The 25,346-nt window shown below is 40.1% G+C and overlaps 1 protein-coding gene across 10 annotated transcripts in view; it reads left to right on the forward strand.

Moving 5' to 3' along the window:
* Positions 1-25,346, forward strand: part of A830018L16Rik (RIKEN cDNA A830018L16 gene) — a 562,288-nt gene that overhangs the window by 527,543 nt on the left and 9,399 nt on the right. For all 10 annotated transcript variants that reach the window (XM_030254977.1, XM_006495544.2, XM_006495540.3 and 7 more), the window contains one exon: positions 9,806-9,899. In XM_030254977.1, coding sequence (XP_030110837.1) covers positions 9,806-9,899 — 94 coding nt within the window. The remainder of the gene's footprint in view (positions 1-9,805; positions 9,900-25,346) is intronic.

Consider the following 25,346-nt stretch of genomic DNA (forward strand, 5'->3'; position numbering starts at 1 on the left):
TGGTTTGGTTTGGTTTGGTTTTGAAATCTGTGGCCATTAGGTTGTAGGGCTTTTATGACACTTAGGTGACTTTTGAAGACTGCTCACATTTGTGGGTAAATTCACCTCTCTTTCCTGTCTATCACCACATGAACATCCACTATTGTGGGCTACTATTATCAAGTGCCTCTGTCATTTCTTTACCACGATGATGGACTGAAACCTTACAGCACAGTAAACCATTTCTCCTTAAGTTTCTTCTGTGTGGTATGCTTTCACTGGAAGGATAACTAACACAGAAGGGAACTCAAGGACTTTGGACCAGCCAGGTTTTCTTACACTGGGTCAAAGACATTTCATAGTGGAACCCATCTCTCATTTGAAATTTACATTTCAGTCCAAATCACGAAATGTTTTTAAGAGTTGCTGGTAAAAAAAAAAAACAAAAAAAACTCAAGCTATTATTTTTTTTTTAAACTTCCAAGATTGGGTTTCTTTTGCTTCAACTATTAAAATAAATGCCTTATTTTTGCTCTAGTGTTAGAGTCACAGAATTATTGCAAAGATATAACATAGTTCCTCCCACTCTAATTCCAACTAGTATTACCACCTCACATTATTACAAATATATTATGGGACATTTGTCACAATTGCTCATTGATGCTATGTCTGTAATGAAATCTATGCATTGTGCAGATTGCCATGACCTGGGTTATTAAAGGAAAGTTTAGCATAAAAGCAAATTCTACTTTGTTCTAAGATCTTATGAAAAAAAATCTGTATTTCATGTCATGAGTCACCATCTTTAGTTCTATTGCTTAGAATCATACATGTACTTATACAATACAGTATATTTTGAAAAAAACAACATTGAGACTAAACTTCTGTTTCCATCCATTACAAATGAGGAATGACCAGGGTATGTAAGACTGACTGGCTGTCCTTGATTGCTTGGTTTGCAGTGGTGATTGTCGGTTTACTCTGCTGTGAACTTATTCCCCACAACTCAGAGTGGGGGTTACTTTTTAATTATAAGTGCAGTGTGTGTATATAAATTGTCCACATTCTTCCTTTTTTAATTAATTAATTTATTTTTTTACACTCCATATTTTATTCCCCCACCCCATCCACCCTCCCACGGTTCCATATCCTACACCTCCTCCTTACCCCCTTGTCTCCACGTGGATGTTCCTAGTCCTCACCACACCTGACCTCTAAACTCCTTGGGGCCTCCAGTCTCTTGAGGATTAGGTGCATCATCTCTGAATGAACACAGACCTGGCAGTCTTCTACTGTATGTGTGTTGGGGGCCTCATATCAGCTGGTGTATGCTGTCTGTTTGGTGGTCCAGTGTTTGACAGATCTTGGGGGTCCAGATTAATTGAGACTACTGGTCCTCTTATAGGATTGCCTTTCTCCTCAGCTTCTTTCAGCCTTCCCTAATTCAACAACAAGGGTCAGCTGCTTCTGTCCATTTGTTGGGTACAAATATCTGCATCTGACTCTTTCAGCTGCTTGTTGGGTCTTCTGGAGTGTGGTCATGCTACGTCCCTTTTTGTGAGCGATCCATAGCCTCAGTAACAGTGTCAGACCTTGGAAAACCTCCCCTTGAGCTGAATCCCACCTTGGGCCTGTTGCTAGACCTTCTTTTCCACAAGCTCCTCTCCATTACCATCCCTATAATTCTTTCAGATGGAATCAATTATGGGTCAGAGTTGCGACTGTGGGATGGCAACCACATCCCTCACTTGATGCTTTGTGTTCCTGCTGGAGATGAGCTCTATAAGTTCCCTCTCCCTACTTTCATCTAAGGTCCCTCCCTTTGAGCCCTGAGATCTTGTCTCTCACCTCCCAGATCTCTGGTATATTCTGGAGGGTCCCCTCAACATCCTATCTTCCGAGGTTGCCTGTTTCCATTCTTTCTGCTGGCCCTCAGGGCTTCAGTCCTTTTCCCTTACCTAATACCACATTAAGTTCCTCTCCCCCTCCCTTCCCCTACCCCCATCCCTCTCTCCCTCTCCAGTTGTGATTGCTTTCTTCTTCCTCCCAAGTCTGAATTTCAGCTTGTTGACTTTTTTGAGTTCTGTGCACTGTATCATGGGTATTCTGTACTTTCTTTCTTTCTTTCTTTCTTTCTTTCTTTCTTTCTTTCTTTCTTTCTTTCTTTTTTTCTTGCTAACATTCACTTATTAGTGAGTATATACTATGCATGTCCTTTTGGGTCTGAGTTACCTCACTTAGGATGATATTTTTAGTTCCATTCATTTGCCTGCAAAACTTAGGATGTCCTCATTCTTAATAGCCAAGTACTATTCAATTGTGTAAATGAACCACAGTTTCTGTATCCATTCTTCTGTCCAGATTCTTCTTATATGTATATTTGCCTATGATCACTCACTCACACACTCTTTTTTTTCTTCATTTTTTTCTTTTTTAATATTTTATTAGGTATTTTCCTCATTTACATTTCCAGTGCTATCTCAAAAGTCCCCCATACCCTCCCCACGACTCCCCTACCCACCCACTCCCACTTTTTAGCCCTGGCGTTCCCCATATTGGGGCATATAAAGTTTGCATGACCAATGGGCCTCTCATTCCAGTGATGGCCGACTAGGCCATCTTCTGATTCATATGCAGCTATAGACAAGAGCTCCAGAGTACTGGTTAGTTCATATTGTTGTTCCACCTATAGGGTTTCAGATCTCTTTAGCTCCTTGGGTACTTTCTCTAGCTCCTCCATTGGGGTCCCTGTGATCCATCCAATAGCTGACTGTGAGCATCCACTTCTGTGTTTGCTAGGCCCCGGCATAGTCTCACAAGAGACAGCTATATCAGGGTTCTTTCAGCAAAATCTTGCTAGTGTATGCAATGGTGTCAGCGTTTGGAGGCTGATTATAGGATGGATCCCTGGATATGGCAGTCTCTAGATGGTCCATCCTTTTGTCTCAGCTCCAAACTTTGTCTCTGTAACTCCTTCCATGGGTGTTTTGTTCCAAATTCTAAGAAGGGGCAAAGTGTTCACACTTTGGTCTTTGTTCTTGAGTTTCACATGTTTTGCAAATTGTATCTTATATCTTGGGTATTCTAAGTTTCTGGGCTAATATCCACTTATCAGTGAGAACATATCATTTGAGTTCTTTTGTGATTGGGTTACCTCACTCAGGATGATGCCCTCCAGGTCCAACCATTTGCCTCGGAATTTCATAAATTCATTCTTTTTAATAGCTGAGTAGTACTCCATTGTGTAAATGGACCACATTTTTTGTATCCATTCCTCTGTTGAGGGGCATCTGGGTTCTTTCCAGCTTCTGACTATTATAAATAAGGCTGCTATGAACATAGTGGAGCATATGTCTTTCTTACCAGTTGGAACATCTTCTGGATATATACCCAGGAGAGGAATTGCGGGATCATCTGGTAGTACTATGTCCAATTTTCTGAGGAACCGCCAGACTGATTTCCGGAGCTCACACACTTCTTTATTGAGTCATTTATTTTTAGCAATAAGGATTCATAGATATGTATTTTATATTGAAGTTAATAACCCAATTCTGGTATAAGTCTATAATGAACTATCAGTTAAAATAAAGTCCCTGTATGCTGTCCATTAAGTCTCTAATTTTACATACTCAACGAACCTCCATGAATTACATGGTCAGCATTTTATTTTCCACCCCTTTAAGTGTGCTTTATTTACTTTAATGCATTTATGTATTTTCTTCATAATCTATTGACCATCCTTAGGTTCCCTGGTCTTTTTCACTGGAGTATATGAAAATGTTCATAGTGGCACATAGCCTGCTGTTTCAACCAGTATGCAATATCATGTATTTACTATAATGCTATAAAGCACTAGTTAACTGCTTTGAAATGTCCCTATGTTTTACCCATTCATCCTATCTCCCACACTCCTGGAAAAGTATGTGATTTGGAAAAATCTGAGCAAAGACTGAACACCTCAGGAATTTACCATTAATTCAAGAGTTTGTGCATAGTGTATTTCTCATCCATGGGAGCTATCTTAAGCAAAACTGACAATTAATGTCTGGTATTTCATGTTTCTTAGAAATATGAGAATTAAGTTTCATATTACTAGCATTTGTCAGAGCAACAGAGAGCAAAGTATCCTAAGCTGCAGGGAAAAAAATGGAGAAAATAATAAATTAATTTCGAAGTTCAAGTAGTTGAAATGACAGACCTTATTGATTTTTACTTTTTAGTAAAGATTATTTTTACTAAAATATGTAAACATGTTTTTGTATTTAAAAAATATTGTTTCTGAGTTTTAAGGATGAATTTACAGTTTCAAGCTCCTTTGTTTCTAATGTCCTTCCTCTTCTTTCTTGTTTTCTCCTACATAAGTGCCTACTTTGTGAGTCCCTCGTTTGTGGCCTACATTCTTCATACATTCCTGGAACGACCAGTTGCAAAAGCCTATCTGTGCCTTTACAGAGCCCATGTTATTGCTGAGACAAGAAAAATGTCACTGGACACTTACTATATAGTTGTATATTGATCCATTAAGTGTATAAAGAAATTGAGAAGCAACTTGCCTGTAGCGTAAGGGAAACTCTCAGTTTAGATGATAATCAGGTCCTCAAACATGTTGTCCTGTAGAAGAGAGATAAAGAAGTGCAGTGTAGCACACTGTGTTAGATCACAACAATGCTGACAATGCTCAGGAGCTACCTGATAATTACAGGTGGCAGAATAGAAGTGGAAAGAAAACAGCCGGGATCCGAATCTAACTTAAACCCGATCTTACCCATGGACAATGAGACAACCCCAACAACAAACAAAAATTATAAGCACAGAAACAATTCCATCATACAACTTCTTTAAAATTTCTCCCAAAAATGGCTTAAGAGGAGACATAGAAAACATAAGAAAGTTGTTCCTTGAAATTTCATAGATGTCCTTTAGTGAAGAAAAAAAGAAGTGGTGGTATATGTATGTTCCATAAAAAAAGGAAAGAACAGAGTAAAGATGTATATATGAAATAATATTTTAACTGAAACAGAATTGAAGATGAGTGTGGTTGTTTGTATCTGTAGTACTGGCATACTCAGGAAAGTTACTTGGTGAAATCCCTTCAACTCAGTAGATTGAGACCAAAGAAATAAGGCAGCAGGAAAGGAGAGAAGGCAGGAAAAAATACTGCGGGAGTAAAGACAGGAAGCAGGTGTCAATCATACTAATCTCTGTTCCTATAAAGAAGTTAAAGTCTTTACCTGATAAAGGCTACTTCTATCCAATTTTATCTTGTGCATTTTGTAATGTTATTTCCAAGAGCATTTATATAAAACATTCCTCAGAAGGATAATAGTCTAGATTTAATTCTTACTGCCCAAATATTTCTAAAGAAAATATGAAATGGCTTTAGGGTTAAGAGATTCATAAATATGACATGAAAAGGAATTTAAGGTTCAATTATCACCCTGCTTTGGGAAGGTTTTAGTGCTTTGAATGTGGACTTTATGGAAACTGAGCTGCTCAACCTCATTGGTGACTCTTACACGCGTTCGCGACCGGCCAGGAAAGACGCAGCAAACCAGAATCTTCTGCGGCAAAACTTTATTGCTTACATCTTCAGGAGCAAGAGTGCAAGCCCCCAAAAGCAAAAGCGAAACCCCGTCCCTCTTAAGGAGAGTTATCCTTCGCCTAGGACGTATCACTCCCTGATTGGCTGCAGCCCATGGCCGAGTTGTCGTCACGGGGAAGGCAGAGCACATGGAGTGGAGAACTACCCTTGGCACATGCGCAGATTATTTGTTTACCACTTAGAACACAGCTGTCAGCGCCATCTTGTAACGGCGAATGTGGGGGCGGCTTCCCACAGTTCCCCCTTTTCTATTAATAAGAGCAATAGGCCACCCATATTAATGAGAGTGGAGATAGAGGTCAAATCCCCAGTGTGCAGGTAAAGGAGCCGTACACATAACCTCCTTCCAGGCTCATCACCTAGAGGGGTCCTGGTCTGGTCCCGTGTTGTTTTTCCTGGAGAAAGGACACTTGAACACTCAACCTTCTTGAAAGATGACATGTCTCCCTAGAATAGGCTCATATATGCCGCAGAACCCTTCTACTGCAGTGCTTAGCTGTGCAACTCTCTCGGGCTGCTGAAGCGCACTCACTCTATCCCGTGCAATGAGACTAGCCTCGTGGTATGCAAGAGCTGAGTGGCCAGCGACCTATTGCTTAAGCATAGATAACCATAAATCAGGGGAAGCACCATGTTCTAGTCCTGCAAGCGCCTGGGCAATAACCACCTTGTCTCTCCTAGTTTGGGCCTTAAGCTTACAGACCAACCAAAGAAGCAACACTAATCCACAGCAAAGTGTATCTCCAAATAATATCAATCCCACCCATTCTTTAAAGAAGGAAAATGCTGAGGAGATCCAATTGGGTAATCCTTTGGTCAGGGACAGGTCCAAGCGCGTGGAGTTGACCTGAAGTCTCAATTCCCGAAGGATCTGTTCAAATTCAGCCGTCCAATTCTGTAACATATACTGAGAAAGACTTTTTGACAAATTAGCTGCCCTAGTAAATTTCTCATACTGAATGGAAGTAACACACAATCCCGGAAACTTTTGTTCACATCCCAGCTGAGCTATTTGCCATAATACATCTAGTTGTTTCTGGACAAGATCTATGAGTTGATTAACCAGCATGAGACCACCCTGTATCTTGACATTAGCTGAGGCCTGTTTATCTATGACTGTAGTCACTGAGGCTGACAAAGTGTTAATGGTGTCAGTCGTCTGGACCTGTCCAGACAGAGCCAAGGCTGTCTGAATCAAGGCCAAACCCAGTTCCTAGTTAGTGGTAAAAAAGCAGGGGAACACTTGAGCATTATACATCACCGGCATTGGGAGTGGAAATGTCGACATTATCCCCCAACGCTGCTCTCTCTTTATTATTGACGCCCTGGACATCACCAAGACGAGGGACATCAGTATTCCCTTGGTCAGTCTGGATTTTTTGGGTGAGTCTTTCTGGTATCCAAAATGGGTTGTCTTCATTCTGTGGAAAAACACAAATAGCTCCCCTGGATCTTATCAAAATAGGATCCGGGCCATACCATTTATTATCAAGGACATTTTTCCATTTAACCATCTCATTGGGCCTATCTGACTCTGAACAATGACGTTCAGCCGCAGTATGGCCATGAGCATCAATATTTAAAAAATTGAGTGTAAAGAGTGCCATAGACACAGACACTCTTGGTACTCGGGGTAGAGTCTCGACTCCCCTCTTCTGTTTTATTAGATAGGCTTTGAGGGTGCGATGCGCACGCTCAACAATACCCTGTCCTTGAGGGTTGTATGGAAGTCCAGTCAGGTGGGTCACGTCCATCTGACGGCAGAACTGCTGGAATTTTTGAGATGTATAAGCTGGTCCATTATCAGTCTTAAGGAGTTTGGGTTTCCCCCAAGCACTCCATGCCTCAAGACAATGTTGAATCACATGTGAGGCTTTTTCTCCGGTTAACGGAGAAGCAAACATGATGCCAGAGCATGTGTCAATGGACACATGTAAACATTGATTTCTCCCAAAGGAGGAAATATGCGTGACATCCATTTGTCAGACCTGTAATGGCCTGATGCCACGAGGGTTTACCCCTACATGAGGAGTAGATAAAATTTGACAACAATCTAAAGGCATTATTAAGTAATCAGAATCATTTCCAGTAAAACCGATCCCTCTGGCAGCTCTAGGAATACCAGAGGAAGAAAAAACAGCCATGTAGGCTTGGCAAAATTATTAGTTGAGCTATTCTGTCCCCTTGTGATATAGAAAAGACAACTTGAGGACAAGAACAGAGAACCTGAAGTTCCCCTTTATAATCCTGATCTACAACTCCAGGGTGGACAATAAGACCTTGTAGGCTGCAAGAGCCTGCCTCTGTCTCTCTGGCCACAAAATCTGAGAAGGACTCCTGAGGTCCCTGGACGATCTTTGTTAGTTGTCCAGTGGCTTCACCTGCTCGGGAGAGCGCCTTCCAGGCCCTAATAGCCGTGGAGGAAATTTGGGCATAAGCTCCCCAATGGTAGTTTGTTTGATCAGCAGAATAAGCTCCCTGACCCGTTAACAAGTCAAAAGTCCAATCTCTCTGCTCTGGAGTCAAAGCAGCTGCGTTTGCTTGGGCCTGCGCTTGTGCAGCCTCTTGCCATAGAGCTCTCCATTCCATATATTTGCCCATACTAGGGAGAGCGGCTTTTACAATCATTTGCCAGTCGGCAGGAGTTAGTGCCATGCCGGCAAGCCTGTCTAACTGCACCAAGGTAAAATTAGCATTGGTTCCATATTTATGGACCGACTCGGCAAGCTCTTTAATCTGCACATATTCTACCGGAGCGTGGACACGCCCACCCTCGGCTCCTTCAAAGACCGGAAATGCCTGTTGTATTTTCCTTTGTTCCTCTCTGGGAATGAATGAGTCTGCGCATTGCCTCTCTGCACATTGTCTCTCTGCGCAGGGCTGACGCACTACGCAGGGCGGGGGCTCCGCATAGGGCGGAAGTGCACCTTGAAGCCGACTGCCCGGAGGCCAAACAGCAAACTGGCCTTCGCCAGCCGCTTTTGGCTTTTTCCTTAACTGATTAGCTAGCACTTTATCTGGCTGGTACCCTTTTCCTTCATAATGAGCTGCTTCTTCCTCCCAGTCTGTTTCTTCAGGGGAGAATTCATCATCTGATTCAGAGCTACCAAGAGCTGGCTCCTTGAGCTCATCTAGTGATGAGTATAGGCTCCTTCTCCTAGAGACCTTCGCTAATTGATCTTTTTTCTTTTCTTTTTTCTTTTCCTTCCTTCTAATCTCTCCCCAGGTATTCTTACCTGACCTTAACTTTTCCTCGGGTTCAAGACCCTTGGAAAGGCCTGTATACTTAGTTTGTGTACCATATTTCCTCTTTGCTCCTACTCTCTCTCCCCGCTTTACTTCTGATAGATTGCCCTGAATTTCATCCAGAATTTTCAGCCCTGCCTTAACCACTTGATAACATGTGAAAAGGAACAAAAAGGCTCCTAACACTAAAAAAAGTTCAAGGCCAAACATACCTTGTAAAGCTATTTCCCACTTTACTTCTGATAGACTGTCTTGAATTTCGTTAGAAAGTTCAAGACCAGACTTACCTTGTAAAGCTATTTCCCACTTTACTTCTGATAGACTGTCTTGAATTTCGTTAGAAAGTTCAAGGCCAGACTTACCTTGTAAAGCTATACTTACGGGTACCCTGTTCCCCAGCTGAAGAGTTCTGAATTCACGCAGTTGAATCCTTCTCAACAGTCTGTTTTACGGGAACACTTCATTACCGTGACCCGCAGTTCTGGTTCCGGAATGAAGAATCTTCCTTGCGCCGGTGATGGTTAACTCCCGTCCCGAGTTTTCTTGTCCCGGGTTTTTTCGTCCCGGGTTCTTTCTTCCCGGATTTCGGCACCAACTCTTACACGCGTTCGCGACCGGCCAGGAAAGACGCAGCAAACCAGAATCTTCTGCGGCAAAACTTTATTGCTTACATCTTCAGGAGCAAGAGTGCAAGCCCCCAAAAGCAAAAGCGAAACCCCGTCCCTCTTAAGGAGAGTTATCCTTCGCCTAGGACGTATCACTCCCTGATTGGCTGCAGCCCATGGCCGAGTTGTCGTCACGGGGAAGGCAGAGCACATGGAGTGGAGAACTACCCTTGGCACATGCACAGATTATTTGTTTACCACTTAGAACACAGCTGTCAGCGCCATCTTGTAATGGCGAATGTGGGGGCGGCTTCCCACAGGTGACTGTGATATCAACCTAGACTTTAATCTAAAATAATCTTTTCTCTGACAGGATGAGTCTTTGAAGCAATTGCAGGTTGTGCATCAGCCATGGCTTTTACCAAGTGACACAGAAAGTGAAGGAATTGAAGCAGAGCAAGACAAACGTAAGTAGATTCCACGTTCAAATCAAAGGACTTTTAACCAACTCCACAATACCATTGGCTCAGTGTTATCCTAATTGTCATAGAGAGGTTGATAAGCTAACTTTTGAAATATGAATAGTTTTTTCTTGATAACAACGAAGGAATGTCCAGCTAAAATATCCTATGAATTCTGCAGGATAATATTAATGACGACTTGGTAGTGTTTGGATATTTTAAACTATCATAAATTGAGTAATTGCTATATGAGGAATTACACTTATAAATTAAATTATTAATAAAATAGTCTTGAACAAGGAGCATGGAGTACAAAGGAGGGCAATTTCTAAATATGAAGTAATTACAAGCAACCTGGGACATGCATATAAAAAGCAGGCACACACATATAACCCTGCTTTCCCCCTGGCCTGTCCATACATACTTAAAGATATATGAGCTCATATATTACTGTTGTATTCAGTCATTTGCATTAAATTCTTTGGAAGCCTTTATGAAATTTGAATTAAAAACCACAAACAACTGTTGCAACTATTATATATTCAGGCTACATGTATGATTTTAGTTAGTTTAGCTATCAAATCAAACAAAGGTGCATCACATTAAGATGTGGCCAAACCAACATTCTTATAGAATGCCATTTACTAGCTGCATCTGTGTGACTGTGCTAATGAACTAAACCCTGAATATAACAAAATGATCTGTAACAGTGTACTGTAAGTGATCCAGATGCAGGCCTATGTCCTTTCCTGAAACTCATGTTTATGACCAGCTTTAAGACGACTACATAGCCAAGCAATATAAGGGAGATTAAAATCCTCGGAACTTTCTTCAAGTTTTGACATTTAGTAAGTGTTGGGTTTTTTTGCACACAATTTTCTCAAACTTCTGACAATAAATTAGAATTTTCTCTTTCTGATAAGGTGAAAACGAATACTTTCTTTATCTTATTTAAAAACTTAACAAGCCTCCACCAGGATGAGAAGTGTGACTCAGTATGAACCATTGACTAAATAAATGATAGGGAGCTTTGGTGCTCTCCAGCTTGCTTAATAAGGAAAATTTACATTTAAAAAGCAGCAATAATATTATTATGCACGTTGTACATAGCTACACTGCAATTGTAATCTAGGATACATGGTTTTGCTTGTGGATTTTACTGAGTTGTCATTCTAAAGGAGGCCATTTCTTAATTCTTGTAATCAGACCTAAGACCAAAAACATTTATTCTCAGCAATTCTGTTCAAAGAGGTGAGCCTTAACAATGGCAAATTGCTTGGGATAAAATCAGCATTGAATATGACTATGTGGTAATAAGAACCATCTAAAAAATGGAATGTTAGCCTGCTTTGTAGTTGGACTCAAAGCATGGACAAGCAAATATTTTCAAGAGTGGCTTCTAATAACCAGGTGCTATAATGCGAGCAAGTTGGAGTTCCTGAAGCTCTGGCATCTTGTCTACTTGCATTCCATGTATGTGGTTTGTACAACAGCTGGTGATTCACAGTTCTATCACCAGCATCTACTTTCTCAGTGAAAGGAAACGAATGGCAAAAGTTTGTTTGAACTGAGCATCTTGCTCAGAGTTTATATTTTATATCCAGTGAACGTACAAATGTGCAAGGGACCAAGTTCATCTCCCCAGCAGGAACTCCCGGTTTTTGATTGAGCGTTTTATAAATAATGCCTAGGTAAAGTTATAAATTATTTAATTTCTCTTGGGACAAACCCATTATGAAAGGAATTTTCCAAAAAAATCTCAGGATCTTTGCAGTGGGTACACATTTCTAATTGCATTGCTTTAAAACGGGATTTCAGTTCAAATGGCTTTTTTGTTTGCTTATTTTTGTTCTTAAATACACACCTGTTAGAAAGATACTTTGGAACAACTGAAGGGAAATCTTTATATGTTTTGATTCTAAGCCAGCCGAGCACTTGGTTAGGGAGATTTACTTTTTATTATCTTTTACTAACAAATTCTAAGCTACAGTGTAAACAAACTCATGTCTACAGTGCACATGTATGTTTGGATCTTACAGATTATAATCCAAAGACACTAAGTAAATTAACTCCAGATGTCAAGGTCTACAGCGGTTCTTCAGAATGTTGAATCAGAAGCTCTGTGCATTGCATTGAATTCTATTATTTGCATTTTTAATAAATCCTTGGTGATTTAGATTTAATTATTTTTTGCTTATTTTAAAAAATATAAGTGGTAAGTAATGTAAAGAAAAGTTCAATGAATTAGAAGTTGTTGGTTTTAGCATTGCTTTCATATTGGTCCTTGCTTCTCTAAGTCCTCTTTCTTAGAGGTAGAAGTCAGTTTTGCATGTAAGACATGAGATAGAGGAAGAAAGAGGACTAATCTTGGATGGAGTGGGTATAAACAGAATCAAGGATAGGCCCTCCACATTGAAGTTTATAAAGTCAAAGTTTAAATATCAGTCAGCATTCTTTAACTGTATTTTCTATTTTTTTTTAAAAAAAGTGTTTGTGTGTGGATATTAAGTGATCTTGCTGTAGAATAGTTCTATTAACAGGGTTCACTTAAAATTCATGAAACCCTAAGTTCCATCTTTAACACCACAAACTTTTAAAGAACTAAAAGCAAATACTGAAAAGCAGAAAAAGTCTCCAAGCAAATCCACAAAACAATAGATGTCCCAAATAAACAAATACCAGCTAGGCATATGACTCACAGCTGTCATGCCAGCACCCTAGAGGCTGCAAGAACAGGATCCTAAGTTTGTGGCCAGTCTGGGATACACAGCCAGAAACTGTCTCAGAAATCAAACAAGGAACAGAACTATAGATTGAAGCTAGCTAGCTATGCAATTATGCATTGAGATGTCAGGAATGACTCAAGGTTCTAGAAACACAGAGGGAGTCAGTATCTCAATACTGACTATGGTCTAAAAATCATAGAGACACCCTGTATCCTTAGGAAGGCTCGACTGTACAAAGCCTAGCACCTTAGGAGTTGCCACAATATGAAAAAACCTGTGTTCTACAGATGTGGAGAAAGCCAGGAACTTTGTTCTCCATGCGCTTTAGTTGAAAATGTAGTTATCTGGTCGGTCGGTGGTGGCGCACGCTTTTGATCCCAGCACTCGGGAGGCAGAGGCAGGCAGGCGTATTTCTGAGTTCGAGGCCAATCTGGTCTACAAAGTGGGTTCCAGGACAGCCAGGGCTATAAAGAGAAACCCTGTCTCGAAAAAACAAAACAAAAACGAAAAAAAAAAAAAAAAGAAAGAAAAGAAAAGAAAAGAAGAGAAGAGAAGAGAAGAGAAGAGACGAGAAGAGACGAGAAAAGAAAAGAAAAGAAAAGAAAAGAAAAGAAAAGAAAAGAAAAGGAAAGGAAAGAAAAGAAAAGAAAAGAAAAGAAAAGAAAAGAAAAGAAAAGAAAAGAAAAGAAAAGAAAAGAAAAGGTAGTCATCCATATGAAGACTAACTAGCATTCAAGTCTCATCTAAAAGCGTTTAAAGGGGAACTCCCTATTTGTTTGGAACTTAAATTGCTGTAGAAACTGGCCTTTCTTATTAAAATTCACTGGGCCCTATCCTAGGTAAATGTAAGATCAGCAATATTTATAAACCATAAAGATTTGAAAATCAACTCTTTGGAGATAAGCTCTTAGACGAGATTTACAGATTTGGTGGAAAGTTACAGTAGCACAGGGGCAAGTCAGTTGGTGAGGAAAAGAGTAGAAATGGCCTCATCAGGAGCAAGGTCAACTGTTGGAAGATACAAAAGAAATCCAGGCAAGCATGCTGAAAGAAAGGCTGAGGATGTAAGAAGAGGTGGATATTTAGAAAATACTAAATAAATCATTTAGTATGATTTACACAGCAATGATTTCTAATTATACCACTGTAAAGTTGCTGCTTAGCCTATTTGGTGATGTTCTACACTGTCCCCTGTAACCACCACCAACACTGCTCTGCATTTGAGGCACCGCCATGCATTGTCTTCTGTCCTTTGTGCTTCCTGTGGAGAAGTTAGACTCTGGTCTCACTGGGGACCTTTTGTAGATGGTGTGGGCGATGTTTTTCTCTAGATACTTCCAGGATTGTCTTTTGACAAACTCTAGAAAGATATGAACATCTTAAGCTTTGTGTTATCTAAATTACTGTTTCTTTAACAAGGTTGTTTTGTTGCTGTTTTATCGTTGCTTATTCACAAACTCTGCACTTCTTATCCCTATGTCTCTTCTGGACACTCCAAAATATACATACTCTTGCCAGTGATTCAAGAATCTCTAAGTTACTTTTACTTTGTCTTTTTCTTTAATATTTTTGTTTCTCAGACTGAATAATCTCCTGTACTATTATGCTTATCTTTCTTATAATGTATAATCTCAATTGACCTATCTTTAAACTCTTAATTCTTTTTATGTCTGCTCAGCTCTGCTATTGAGCCCCACTCCAATAAATATGCATTTCAACTTCAACTTTTTTTCTTGTTGTCTTTTATAATTCACATCTCTTTTAATGATGGTTCATATTTATCAAGACTTCTTTCTCGTACTTTTCTGTAAACTTGACAACACTTTCATAATTGCCCAGATAAATTTATAACAATTCATTAAGCCTTATTTTGTGTGCCTGTCTTATAGACTTTCCTAGGGTTAGTTTCTATTATCTGCTTTATTTGTGGACCCAATTTTTTGTGTTGTGACATGTCGCTTGCTTAACTTTTTGCTATATTATTTTTGGAATTGACTACTGAGGCTCTTTTCAGTGGCTCAGATAACAGTTGGACAGATAGTAACATGAATCACACTACTTACTTTTATGCCATGGTGAGATAAAGACCTCTCAAGAGTAAAAAGTATATTTTATTCTACATACAGTTTACAGGCTTTCAGTCCACAGTTGCTTGGCCTTATGTGCTTGGGCAACACATATATTGAGGAAATTATATAGAACTATCACACACTATAACTCTTGGAGCACTGTTAGAATTTAAGCTTTTAATGTGAAGTAGCCCATGTTTGACAGAACAGCTGTCCCCATCCTTGCAAACGGGAAGCAGAAAGCACACTATGATTCAGAGAATGGATATAACCCTTGGTGACCCTTCCCCAGTGAGCATCTTCTGCCATCTAGACCAGACCTCCAAAAGTTTCTAGATACACTTATAGAGGCTAAGAAGTTTTAACATGAACAGTAATACCATGAAAACATTAACCATTTTTAGTTCTGCTTATACGGCGTCTGTAACTCAAGCAGAGGTAAAAGATAGTGCCAGTGCTGTATCAGATCTCTGCTGGAAGGCATGCAAATGTATTTGTATTTGCAAATGTATGAAGCTTCCTACAGAAAGCACATTCACTAAATTTAATTCTTTCTCTTTCTCCTTTTTTCTCTTTTTCTTTTACTTCTTTTGCCTCTCTCTCTCTCTCTCTCTCTCTCTCTCTCTCCCCCCCCCCCCCGCGCGCTCCCTCTCCTTCTCCCTCCCCCTCCCCCTCCCTCTCCCTCTCTCTCCCTCTTCCTCTCTGATTCCATCTTTTCTTCCTCTTCTTTCTTTAGGCCCCACTTTTTGTTCCAACTCTTTTAACTGCTGCAGGGATCTGGTATTCACAACTATTACTCCCTATGGTTTTTTTTTTTTTTTTAATTTATTCTTTTTTCGTTTTGTCTTGCTTTGTTTGGTTGGTTTTTGGTTTTGACTGGGTTTTTGGTGTTTTTCAAGACAGGTTTCTCTGTGTAGCTTTGACTACCTGACAACTAACTATGTAGACAAGGCTGGCCTTGAATTTACAGAGCTCTGCCTGTCTCTGCCTCCTGACTAGCGGGGTGTGCCACCACACACTGTACACCCTTGTGTTTAACAAATATTCTAGATGTATTTGTTTTCTCACAGAAGAAATTTAATTGAGGAAAGACAGAGAAAACCACACACACACACATACAAAATGCATTCTCCAAGTATCCGTAGAAGGCTAGTTGTTTTAACTGTCTAGAGATGTTCATTTGGGGTTCCAAATTCATTCTGCTCTCTGTGCTTACTAGGATATTCTGATCATAGTCTCCTATATGATGAAAGTACTTATTTTCAAGGGTGCCTCTGAACAAGAGAGAAATATGTAGATAAAGGGCTATGAAAACTGCCCATAACTCAGTGCTTTTGCTGAGCTATCTGCTTGTCTTGACCTAATGTTTTTAATCTTAAGAGTAGGAACACAACAACTCATTATGGAGTACAGAGTTAGAAAGTGTATGCCTGAGTCTTAGCTTCAAATGAATTTTTTTTTTAAAAAGTAATTTTTAAATAAAATGTAGTACAATGACATTGGGAAAATTCTACTTATTACTATATTTGAGTTTTTTATTCATTGATGTGGTGACAAAGTTTCAAGAAAGACAAATCAACTGTATACTTGTATATGAACAGACAAATAAACCAGAGTGCTGGCTTAAATGGCGGAATTATTATCCATTGCTAGACTGAAGGAAATGATTCTGATAATTTTCTAAAATATCCACATAATAAAATCACTACTTAGTTCTTCAGAAACAAGCTCTATTTGATTATACTGAGTACAAGTCTCCTTTGAAGAATGCCTATCTCTGATGCCAGTCTACACTTCTGTAAGAAGAGATGTCCATCAAATCTAACCTTCTCAGTCTTATCTCTTTCAACCAATTAATGGAAAAGTTGAGGCTCCTAAATACTGTTTACTCATTCACCTCACCTTATTACTAACAGAGAAAAGACCAGATCATATATCCTCTGTCTGATGCTGGTGCTGTTACACCATACCATATGATTCATTTCTGACCTTCCATCTATCCCATTGTCAAGGGCTAATTGTGACTCTTTATATCAGAAGTGTGTGGAGTAGAAAATTGAGTCACAGGATTTCACCATGTGCCTAGGCATTTCACCTTGAAGAGAAACGTATTAACTAGCCTAAGTTATTTCTTTCTAGGTACTCTCCCAAGATGTGACTCTGAAGTATGTGTAAGATATGGTTTCAGAGGTGATTATATCACCACGTTCATTTTGAAGTACTAATGAGTGAATCTAAGATTGAAAGATGTAGAAGAGATGTGTATGAGAGTAGTGGATGACCTATAACCTAAGGAGAAAAATCATCACTGGTGAATTAGGTCTAACAGGTGTCAGAGTTTTCAAGAAATGTATCAGATCTCTGCTGGAAGGCATGCAAATGTATTTGTATTTGCAAATGTATGAAGCTTCCTACAGAAAGCACATTCACTAAATTTAATTCTTTCTCTTTCTCCTTTTTTCTCTTTTTCTTTTACTTCTTTTGCCTCTCTCTCTCTCTCTCTCTCTCTCTCTCTCTCTCTCTCTCTCTCTCTCTCTCTCTCTCCCCCCCCCCCCGCGCGCTCCCTCTCCTTCTCCCTCCCCTCCCCCTCCCTCTCCCTCTCTCTCCCTCTTCCTCTCTGATTCCATCTTTTCTTCCTCTTCTTTCTTTAGGCCCCACTTTTTGTTCCAACTCTTTTAACTGCTGCAGGGATCTGGTATTCACAACTATTACTCCCTATGGTTTTTTTTTTTTAATTTATTCTTTTTTCGTTTTGTCTTGCTTTGTTTGGTTGGTTTTTGGTTTTGACTGGGTTTTTGGTGTTTTTCAAGACAGGTTTCTCTGTGTAGCTTTGACTACCTGACAACTAACTATGTAGACAAGGCTGGCCTTGAATTTACAGAGCTCTGCCTGTCTCTGCCTCCTGACTAGCGGGGTGTGCCACCACAGACTGTACACCCTTGTGTTTAACAAATATTCTAGATGTATTTGTTTTCTCACAGAAGAAATTTAATTGAGGTTCAATCTATTATCATTAAGGCAGAAAACAGGGCAGTGTCCAGGCAGGCATGGTACTGGAGGAGCTGAGAGTTCTACATCTTGTTCAGAAGGCAAACAGGAGAAGACTAACTTCCAGGAAGCTAGGAGGAAGGTCTCAAAGCCCACCCCCACAGTGACACACTTTCTCCAACAAGGCCACACCTCCTAATAGTGCCACTCTCTGGGCCAAGCATATTCAAACCACAAGTACATAAAACTTAATTTCACTAAATATACTAGTCTTAAGAATAGCAGAACACTGTGTCCTATTGCTCAGCAATATATAAATTTATAAGTTTTGAATACATGGATCTCTTATTTAAAACTCTAGGTCACAGAGAGCTCATCTAGGTCATTGTTAGACTCATCTGAAAAGGTTGTATTTAAGTGAGAAAACTCAAATGCTATTTTGAAAATTCTTTGGGCTAGAGTCTTTCATGGAGTTGAATTCCCTAAACTAATAGGAGCTACATGGTCCAATATTTTGTTCTTGTTTTTTAAGAAATCAAAGTTAGATGTCACTGGAAAGAGAGGCCCATTGGACACGCAAACTTTATATGACCCATTACAGGGGAATGCCAGGGCCAAAAAATGGGAATGGGTGGGTAGGGAAGTAGGGGGGAGGGTATGGGGGACTTTTGGGATAGCATTCTAAATGTAATTGAGGAAAATACATAATAATAAAAAATATTTTAAAAAAAGAGTTAGATGTGAATAGCACATGTTTTCAATCCCTTAGCAAATGCTTTGTTTGTGTTGGAATAGTCTTATCTTTTCACTAGGTGTGGACTGAATCTACCAAATTGTGACAATAAGAAAGAAAGAAAGAAAGAAAGAAAGAAAGAAAGAAAGAAAGAAAGAAAGAAAGAAAGAAAGAAAGAAAGAAAACTTACTTCTCTCTTTAGCCTCAGGAACGTATTCTGGGACAGTCTTTTATATTAAACATAATACATTATCATGAACGTGTGGAATGCATAGGCTGCTTGGTAGCAAAGCTTATTCCTGAGACTGTGGATGTTAGCCTTGCACTTTCTGCTATTGAAAAGATTTGAGTGTATTCACAGCAGCTGAACTGCTTCAGAATTCTCTCTGGATACTTTGGCTTTGCTAACTGGCTACAATTTCACAAATCAAACTGTCTTGGACATGTTTGTCTCAAGTTAGAAACAGTTAATATCTTCCTACATAAATCCCAGGAGCCTAGCTGTACAGGCCAGATTACCAACCAAACATCCATCATTATGGACTTAAAAATGTGTGTGTGTGTGTGTGTGTGTGTGTGTGTGTGTGTGTGTGTGTTTACTGGGCTTTGTGGCCTGCAGATGCAGAGACAGGTCAGGTTATCTGCTCACTCTTCTCTACTGCTGTGGACAGATACAGATACACAATTGTAACATTAGTTACACCATTTCTTGAGACAACATATTAAGGAGGTGGTCAAAGAAGGGAACAGTCTCCCAGAGTGGGTAGGAGTCCCTGGGTTAGAGAGGACTTCTGTGATGAACATGTTGTTTAGATGCATGGATTGGTAAGATTTTAAACAAGAGCTAAGTACTAAGTTTAAAATTATTTCAAGTGTGATTTTAGGAAGAGTACTGTGTGAATTCAACTTTGTATATAATTTTTGTTTTGTTTTATGTATATATTGGTTTTTCAAGACAGGGTTTCTCTGTGTAGCCCTGGCTGTCCTGGAACTCACTCTGTAGGCCAGGCTAGCCTTGAACTCAGAAGTCCAGCTGCCTCTGCCTCCAGAGTGTTGGGCATATATATATATATATATATATATATATATATATATATATATATATAACTACATATTTTCTTCATTTTCATTTCAAATGCTATTCCCTTTCCTAGTTTCCTCTCCGAAAATCTGCTATCCTCTCCCCCCTCCCCGTGCTCCCCAACCCACCCACTCCTGCTTCCTGGCCCTTGCATTCCCCTTATTGGGGCATAGAATCTCCGCAAGACCAAGGGCCTCTCCTCCCATTGATGTCTGACTAGGTCATCCTCTATTACATATGCAGCTAGCGCCTCGAGTCCCACCATGTTTTTTCTTTGATTGCTGGTTTAGTCCCAGGGAGCTCTGGGGTACTGGCTAGTTCATATTGTTGCTCCTCCTATAGGGCTGCAGACCCCTTCAGCTCCTTGGGTACTTTCTCTACCTCCTTCACTGGGGACCCTGTGCTGCATCCAATATATGACTGTGAGCATCCACTTCCGTTTTTGCCAGGCATTGGCATAGTATATACCCAGAAGATGTTCCAACTTGTAATAAGGACACATGCTCCACTATGGTCATAGCAACCTTATTTATAATAGCCAGAAGCTACAAAGAACACAGATGTTCCTCAACAGAGGAATGGATAAAGAAAATGTGGTATGGGGGGGGCATGGGTATGGGGAAAGTGGGGAGTGGGAGAGAACCCGCATCCCACCTGAGTTCTGGGGCTCTGAGCGGGCAGAAACAGGAGGACTGTGCATGCTTTCCACCGGCCTCAGGTGGGCATCTGGCTGTGTTAAGCCACTGACCCCCCACGGCAGATGGTAGCCAAGGGGCAGCCCCAGGTACCAGGTTCTCAGTCTTCAGCATCCCACACTGGATACAGCGGGTAAGCTAAGAACAGAATAGGGGTCCCAGGGTGGCACTCGGCCCTGGGGATGAAGGGAAGAGAGGACAGGGGGAGAGAGGGCACTGGATGGCTCCCAGGCAGGTGAGAGAGTCCTTAGTCCAGTCCGTAGCTGCAGCGTAGGAAGGCCTTCTGGCAGGAGGTTAAACGTGGCTTCTTAGGGAAAAGCCTATCCCATCATTCAAGCACAGTGGGCCTTGATGAGCAGACAGTCTATGGTTTTAGAGCTTTATTGTAGAAAGGCAGGGAGAAAGGAGAGAAGACTGGCCATGGCCATGTGGAGAGAGGAGGAAAGGCAAAAAGAGAAGTAGACCTAGAGAGTAAGGAAGCTTAAGAGAGCAAGGAGGGGCCAACCAGCCCCTCCTATAGTGGACTGGGCTGTCTTGCTCTTGCAAAGTAACTGTGGGGGTGGAGTCTAGCCAGAATATCAGAAGCTTGGAACATTGTCTATGTGATTGATAGCCACAGACCTCCCCTGTGGGGGCTGTTGGGGCAGCAACTTCCACAGGAGCCAGAAGTCCAGGAGACATGATCAAATGCTTTCCCTCTCATGTAGGTGGAAATTACCACCCACTGGGTCCCACCTGGCTTCAAGAGCTAAGTTCGACTGGAGACCAGGCTGTCTGTTCATAGCCCATTGCACCACAGTGGTACATTTACAGAATGGAGTACTACTCAGCTACTAAAACCAATGAGTTTATGAAATTCTTAAGCAAAGTAAAAAAACTTTACACAGAAAATTTTCTGATACTTTGTTACTTTAACACTGAGTATTATACAAATACTCCTAGAGAATTAGAAACACCCTCTAATTCATTTTATAAAACAAAGTATGATTTTAAAACTTAGTAAAGATACTGCAGGGAAGGAATCAATGTACATTCTGAGAATGAGTAATAGGGTTATCAAGTAGATTTTAGAATCCTACACAAATTGATGGTAATACAAATCATAATGTTAGATTATATTACCAGATTAAAATAAAAATTCAATGAAATCAATTATGGTAAGAAGCTCAATTTATTTAAATGTAAGAAGAATTTGATAATCTAAAAAAAAAAAAAGTCCCTTTAACAAACTATACAATGCAATATTGAAACCTTCCCTATTCAGATCAGCAGGGAGAACAAGAGAAATAGAAACTGATACATAGTACAATACAAAGTAATATAGAGAGAAATCAAAGAAACAGTGTAAGAAAATAGTCTTGGAGGGCTTTGCCAGAGCACCTGAGGGAGCCGTCTCTGATCCTGGATCTCTCAGAGACTAGACTGTGTAGGTGAGAGTGCCAACTACAGAAGCTACACAGTGTCTGGGACAGGCGGAAATGCACAGCTTCTGGGACAGGCCCTGTTTCAGGCCTTCATCTTCTGCCAGGAGGCAGGTCCGAAGGCCAGATATCTGTGCACCTTCCATGCAAGTAGAGAGCTTGCCTGCATAGAGTACTCTGACCACTGAAACTCAGGAGAGAGCTAGTCTCCCAGGTCTGCTTTAGTAAATTTTAGAAACTTTAGTAAAGCTCAAAACATACATTGCACCTCACACAATAATAGTGGGAGACTTCAACACACCACTTTCATCAATGGACAGATCCTGGAAACAGAAACTAAACAGGGACACAGTGAAACGAAGTTATGAAACAAATGGATCTAACAGATATCTACAGAACATTTTATCCTAAAACAAAAGGATATACCTTCTTCTTAGCACCTCATGGTACCTTCTCCAAAACTGACCATATAATTAGGCACAAAACAGGCCTCAACAGATACAAAAATATTGAAATTGTCCCATGCATCCTATCAGATCACCATGGACTAAGGCTGATCTTCAATAACAACATAAATAATAGAAAGCCAACATTCACATGGAAACTGAACAACACTCTTCTCAATGATACCTTGGTCAAGGAAGGAATAAAGAAAGAAATTAAAGACTTTTTAAAGTTTAATGAAAATGGAGCCACAACGTACCCAAACCTATGGGACACAATGAAAGCATTTCTAAGAGGGAAACTCATAGCTCTGAGTGCCTCCAAAAAGAAACTAGAGAGAGCACAAACAAGCAGCTTGACAAAACACCTAAAAGGTCTAGAACAAAAGGAAGCAAATTCACCCAAGAGGAGTAGACAGCAGGAAATAATCAAACTCAGGGGCAAAACCAAACAAGTGGAAACAAGAAGAACTATTCAAAGAATCAACCAAAAGAGGAGCTGGTTCTTTGAAAAAATCAACAAGATAGATAAACCCTTAGCTAGACTCACTAGAGGGCACAGAGACAGCATCCTAATTAACCAAAATCAGAAATGAAAAGGGAGACATAACAACAGATTCTGAAGAAATTCAAAACACCATCAGATCCTTCTACAAAAGGCTATACTAAATAAAACTGGAGAACCTGGATAAAATGGACAAATTTCCAGACAGATACCAGGTACCAAAGTTAAAATCAGGATCATATTAATGATCTAAATAGTCCTATATCCCCTAAAGAAATAGAAGCAGTCATTAATAATCTCTCAACCAAAAAAACACCAGAACCAGATGGGTTTAGTGCGGAGTTCTATAAGACCTTCAAAGAAGATCTAATTCCAGTTCTTCTCAAACTATTCCACAAAATAGAAGCAGAAGGTACTCTACACAATTCATTCTATGAAGCCACAATTACTCTGATACCTAAACCACAGAAAGACCCAACAAAGATAGAGAACTTCAGACCAATTTCCCTTATGAATATCCATGCAAAAATACTCAATAAAATTCTTGCTAACCGAATCCAAGAACACATCAAAGCAATCATCCATCCTGACCAAGCAGGTTTCATTCCAGGCATGCAGAGATGGTTTAATATATGGAAATCCATCAACGTAATCCAGTACATAAACAAACTCAAAGAAAAAAACCACATAATCATCTCATTAGATGCGGAGAAAGCATTTGACAAAATCCAACACCCATTCATGACAAAAGTGTTGGAAACATCAGGAAATCGATGCCCATGCCTAAACATGATAAAAGAAATCTATAGCAAAGCAGTAGCCAATATCAAAGTAAATGGTGAGAAGCTAGAAGGAATCCCACTAAAATCAGAGACTAGACAAGGCTTCCCATTTTCTCTCTACCTATTCAACATAGTACTTGAAGTCCTTGCCAGAGCAATTCGACAACAAAAGGAAATCCAGGGGATAAAAATTGGAAAGGAAGAAGTGAAAATATCACTTTTTCTTTTTGCAGATGATATGATAGTATAAATAAGTGACCCTAAAAATTCCAGCAGAGAACTCCTAAACCTGATAAACAGCTTCAGTGCAGTAGCTGGATATAAAATTAACTCAAACAAGTCAATGGCCTTTCTCTATGCAAAGGATAAACAGGTTGAGAAAGAAATTAGGGAAACAACACCCTTCACCCCTTTAAAATAGTCACCAATAATATAAAATATCTTGGCATGACTCTAACTAAGGAAGTGAAATATCTGTATGATAAAAACTTCAAGACTCTGAAGAAAGAAATTAAAGAAGATCTCAGAAGATGGAAAGATCTCCCATGCTCATGGATTGGCAGGATCAATATAGAAAAAATGGCTATCTTGCCAAAAGCAATCTACAGATTCAATGCAATCCCCATCAAAATTCCAACTCAATTCTTCAACGAATTAGAAAGGGCAATTTGCAAATTCATCTGTCTTACACGCGTTCTCGCGACCGGCCAGGAAAGACGCAGCAAACCGGAATCTTCTGCGGCAAAGCTTTATTGCTTACATCTTCAGGAGCCAGAGAGCAAGAGAGCAAGAGCTCTATTGCTTACATCTTTAGGAGCCAGGGCGCAAGAGCGCAAGAGCTCAAGAGAGCAAGAGCCAGAGCAAGAGTGCAAGAGCAAAAGCAAGAGCCAGAGCAAGAGCTCTATTGCTTACATCTTTAGGAGCCAGAGTGCAAGAGCCAGAGCAAGAGCAAGAGCTCTATTGCTTACATCTTTAGGAGCCAGAGTGCAAGAGCCAGAGCAAGAGCACAAGAGAGAGAATGGCGAAACCCCATCCCCTTTAAGGAGAATTATTCTCCGCCTAGGACGTATTACTCCCTGATTGGCTGCAGCCCATCGGCCGAGTTGTCGTCACGGGGAAGGCAGAGCACATGTAGTGGAAAACTACCCTTGGCATATGCGCAGATTATTTGTTTACCACTTAGAACACAGGATGTCAGCGCCATCTTGCAACGGCGAATGTGAGGGCGGCTTCCTACACATCTGGAATAATAAAAAACCTAGTATAGCAAAAACTCTTCTCAATGATAAAAGAACTTCTGGAGGAATCACCATGCCTGACCTAAAGCTGTACTACAGAGCAACTGTGATAAAAACTGCATAGTACTGGTATGTCTACAGACAAGTAGAACAACAGAATAGAATTGAAGACCCAGAACTGAACCCACACACCTATGGCCACTTGTTCTTTGACAAGGGAGCTAGAACCATCCAGTGGAAAAAAGACAGCATTTTAAACAAATGGTGTTAGCACAACTGGCAGTTATCCTGTAGAAGAATGCGAATTGATCCATTCCTATCTCCTTGTACTAAAGTCAAATCTAAGTGGATCAAGGAATTCCACATAAAACCAGAGACAGTGAAACTTATAGAGGAGAAAGTGGGGAAAAGTCTCGAATATATGGGCACAGGGTAAAAATTCCTGAATAGAACAGCAATGGCTTGTGCTGTAAGATCAAGAATCAACAGAGGGGACCACATAAAATTATAAAGTTTCTCTAAGGCAAAGACACTGTCAATAAAACAAAAAGACCACCAACATATTCTGAAAGGATCTTTACCAATCCTAAATCAGATAGGGGACTAATATCCAATATCTATAAACAACTCAAGTAGATGGACTCCAGAAAATCAAATAACCCCATTAAAAATGGGGCTCAGATCTAAACAAAGAATTCTCACCTGAGGAATACTGAATGTCTGAGAAGCACCTGTAAAAATGTTCAGCATCCATGACTACGTGGAAAGAGGG

This window comes from Mus musculus, chromosome 1, assembly GCF_000001635.26.
Source record: "Mus musculus strain C57BL/6J chromosome 1, GRCm38.p6 C57BL/6J".
NCBI lineage: Eukaryota > Metazoa > Chordata > Mammalia > Rodentia > Muridae > Mus > Mus musculus.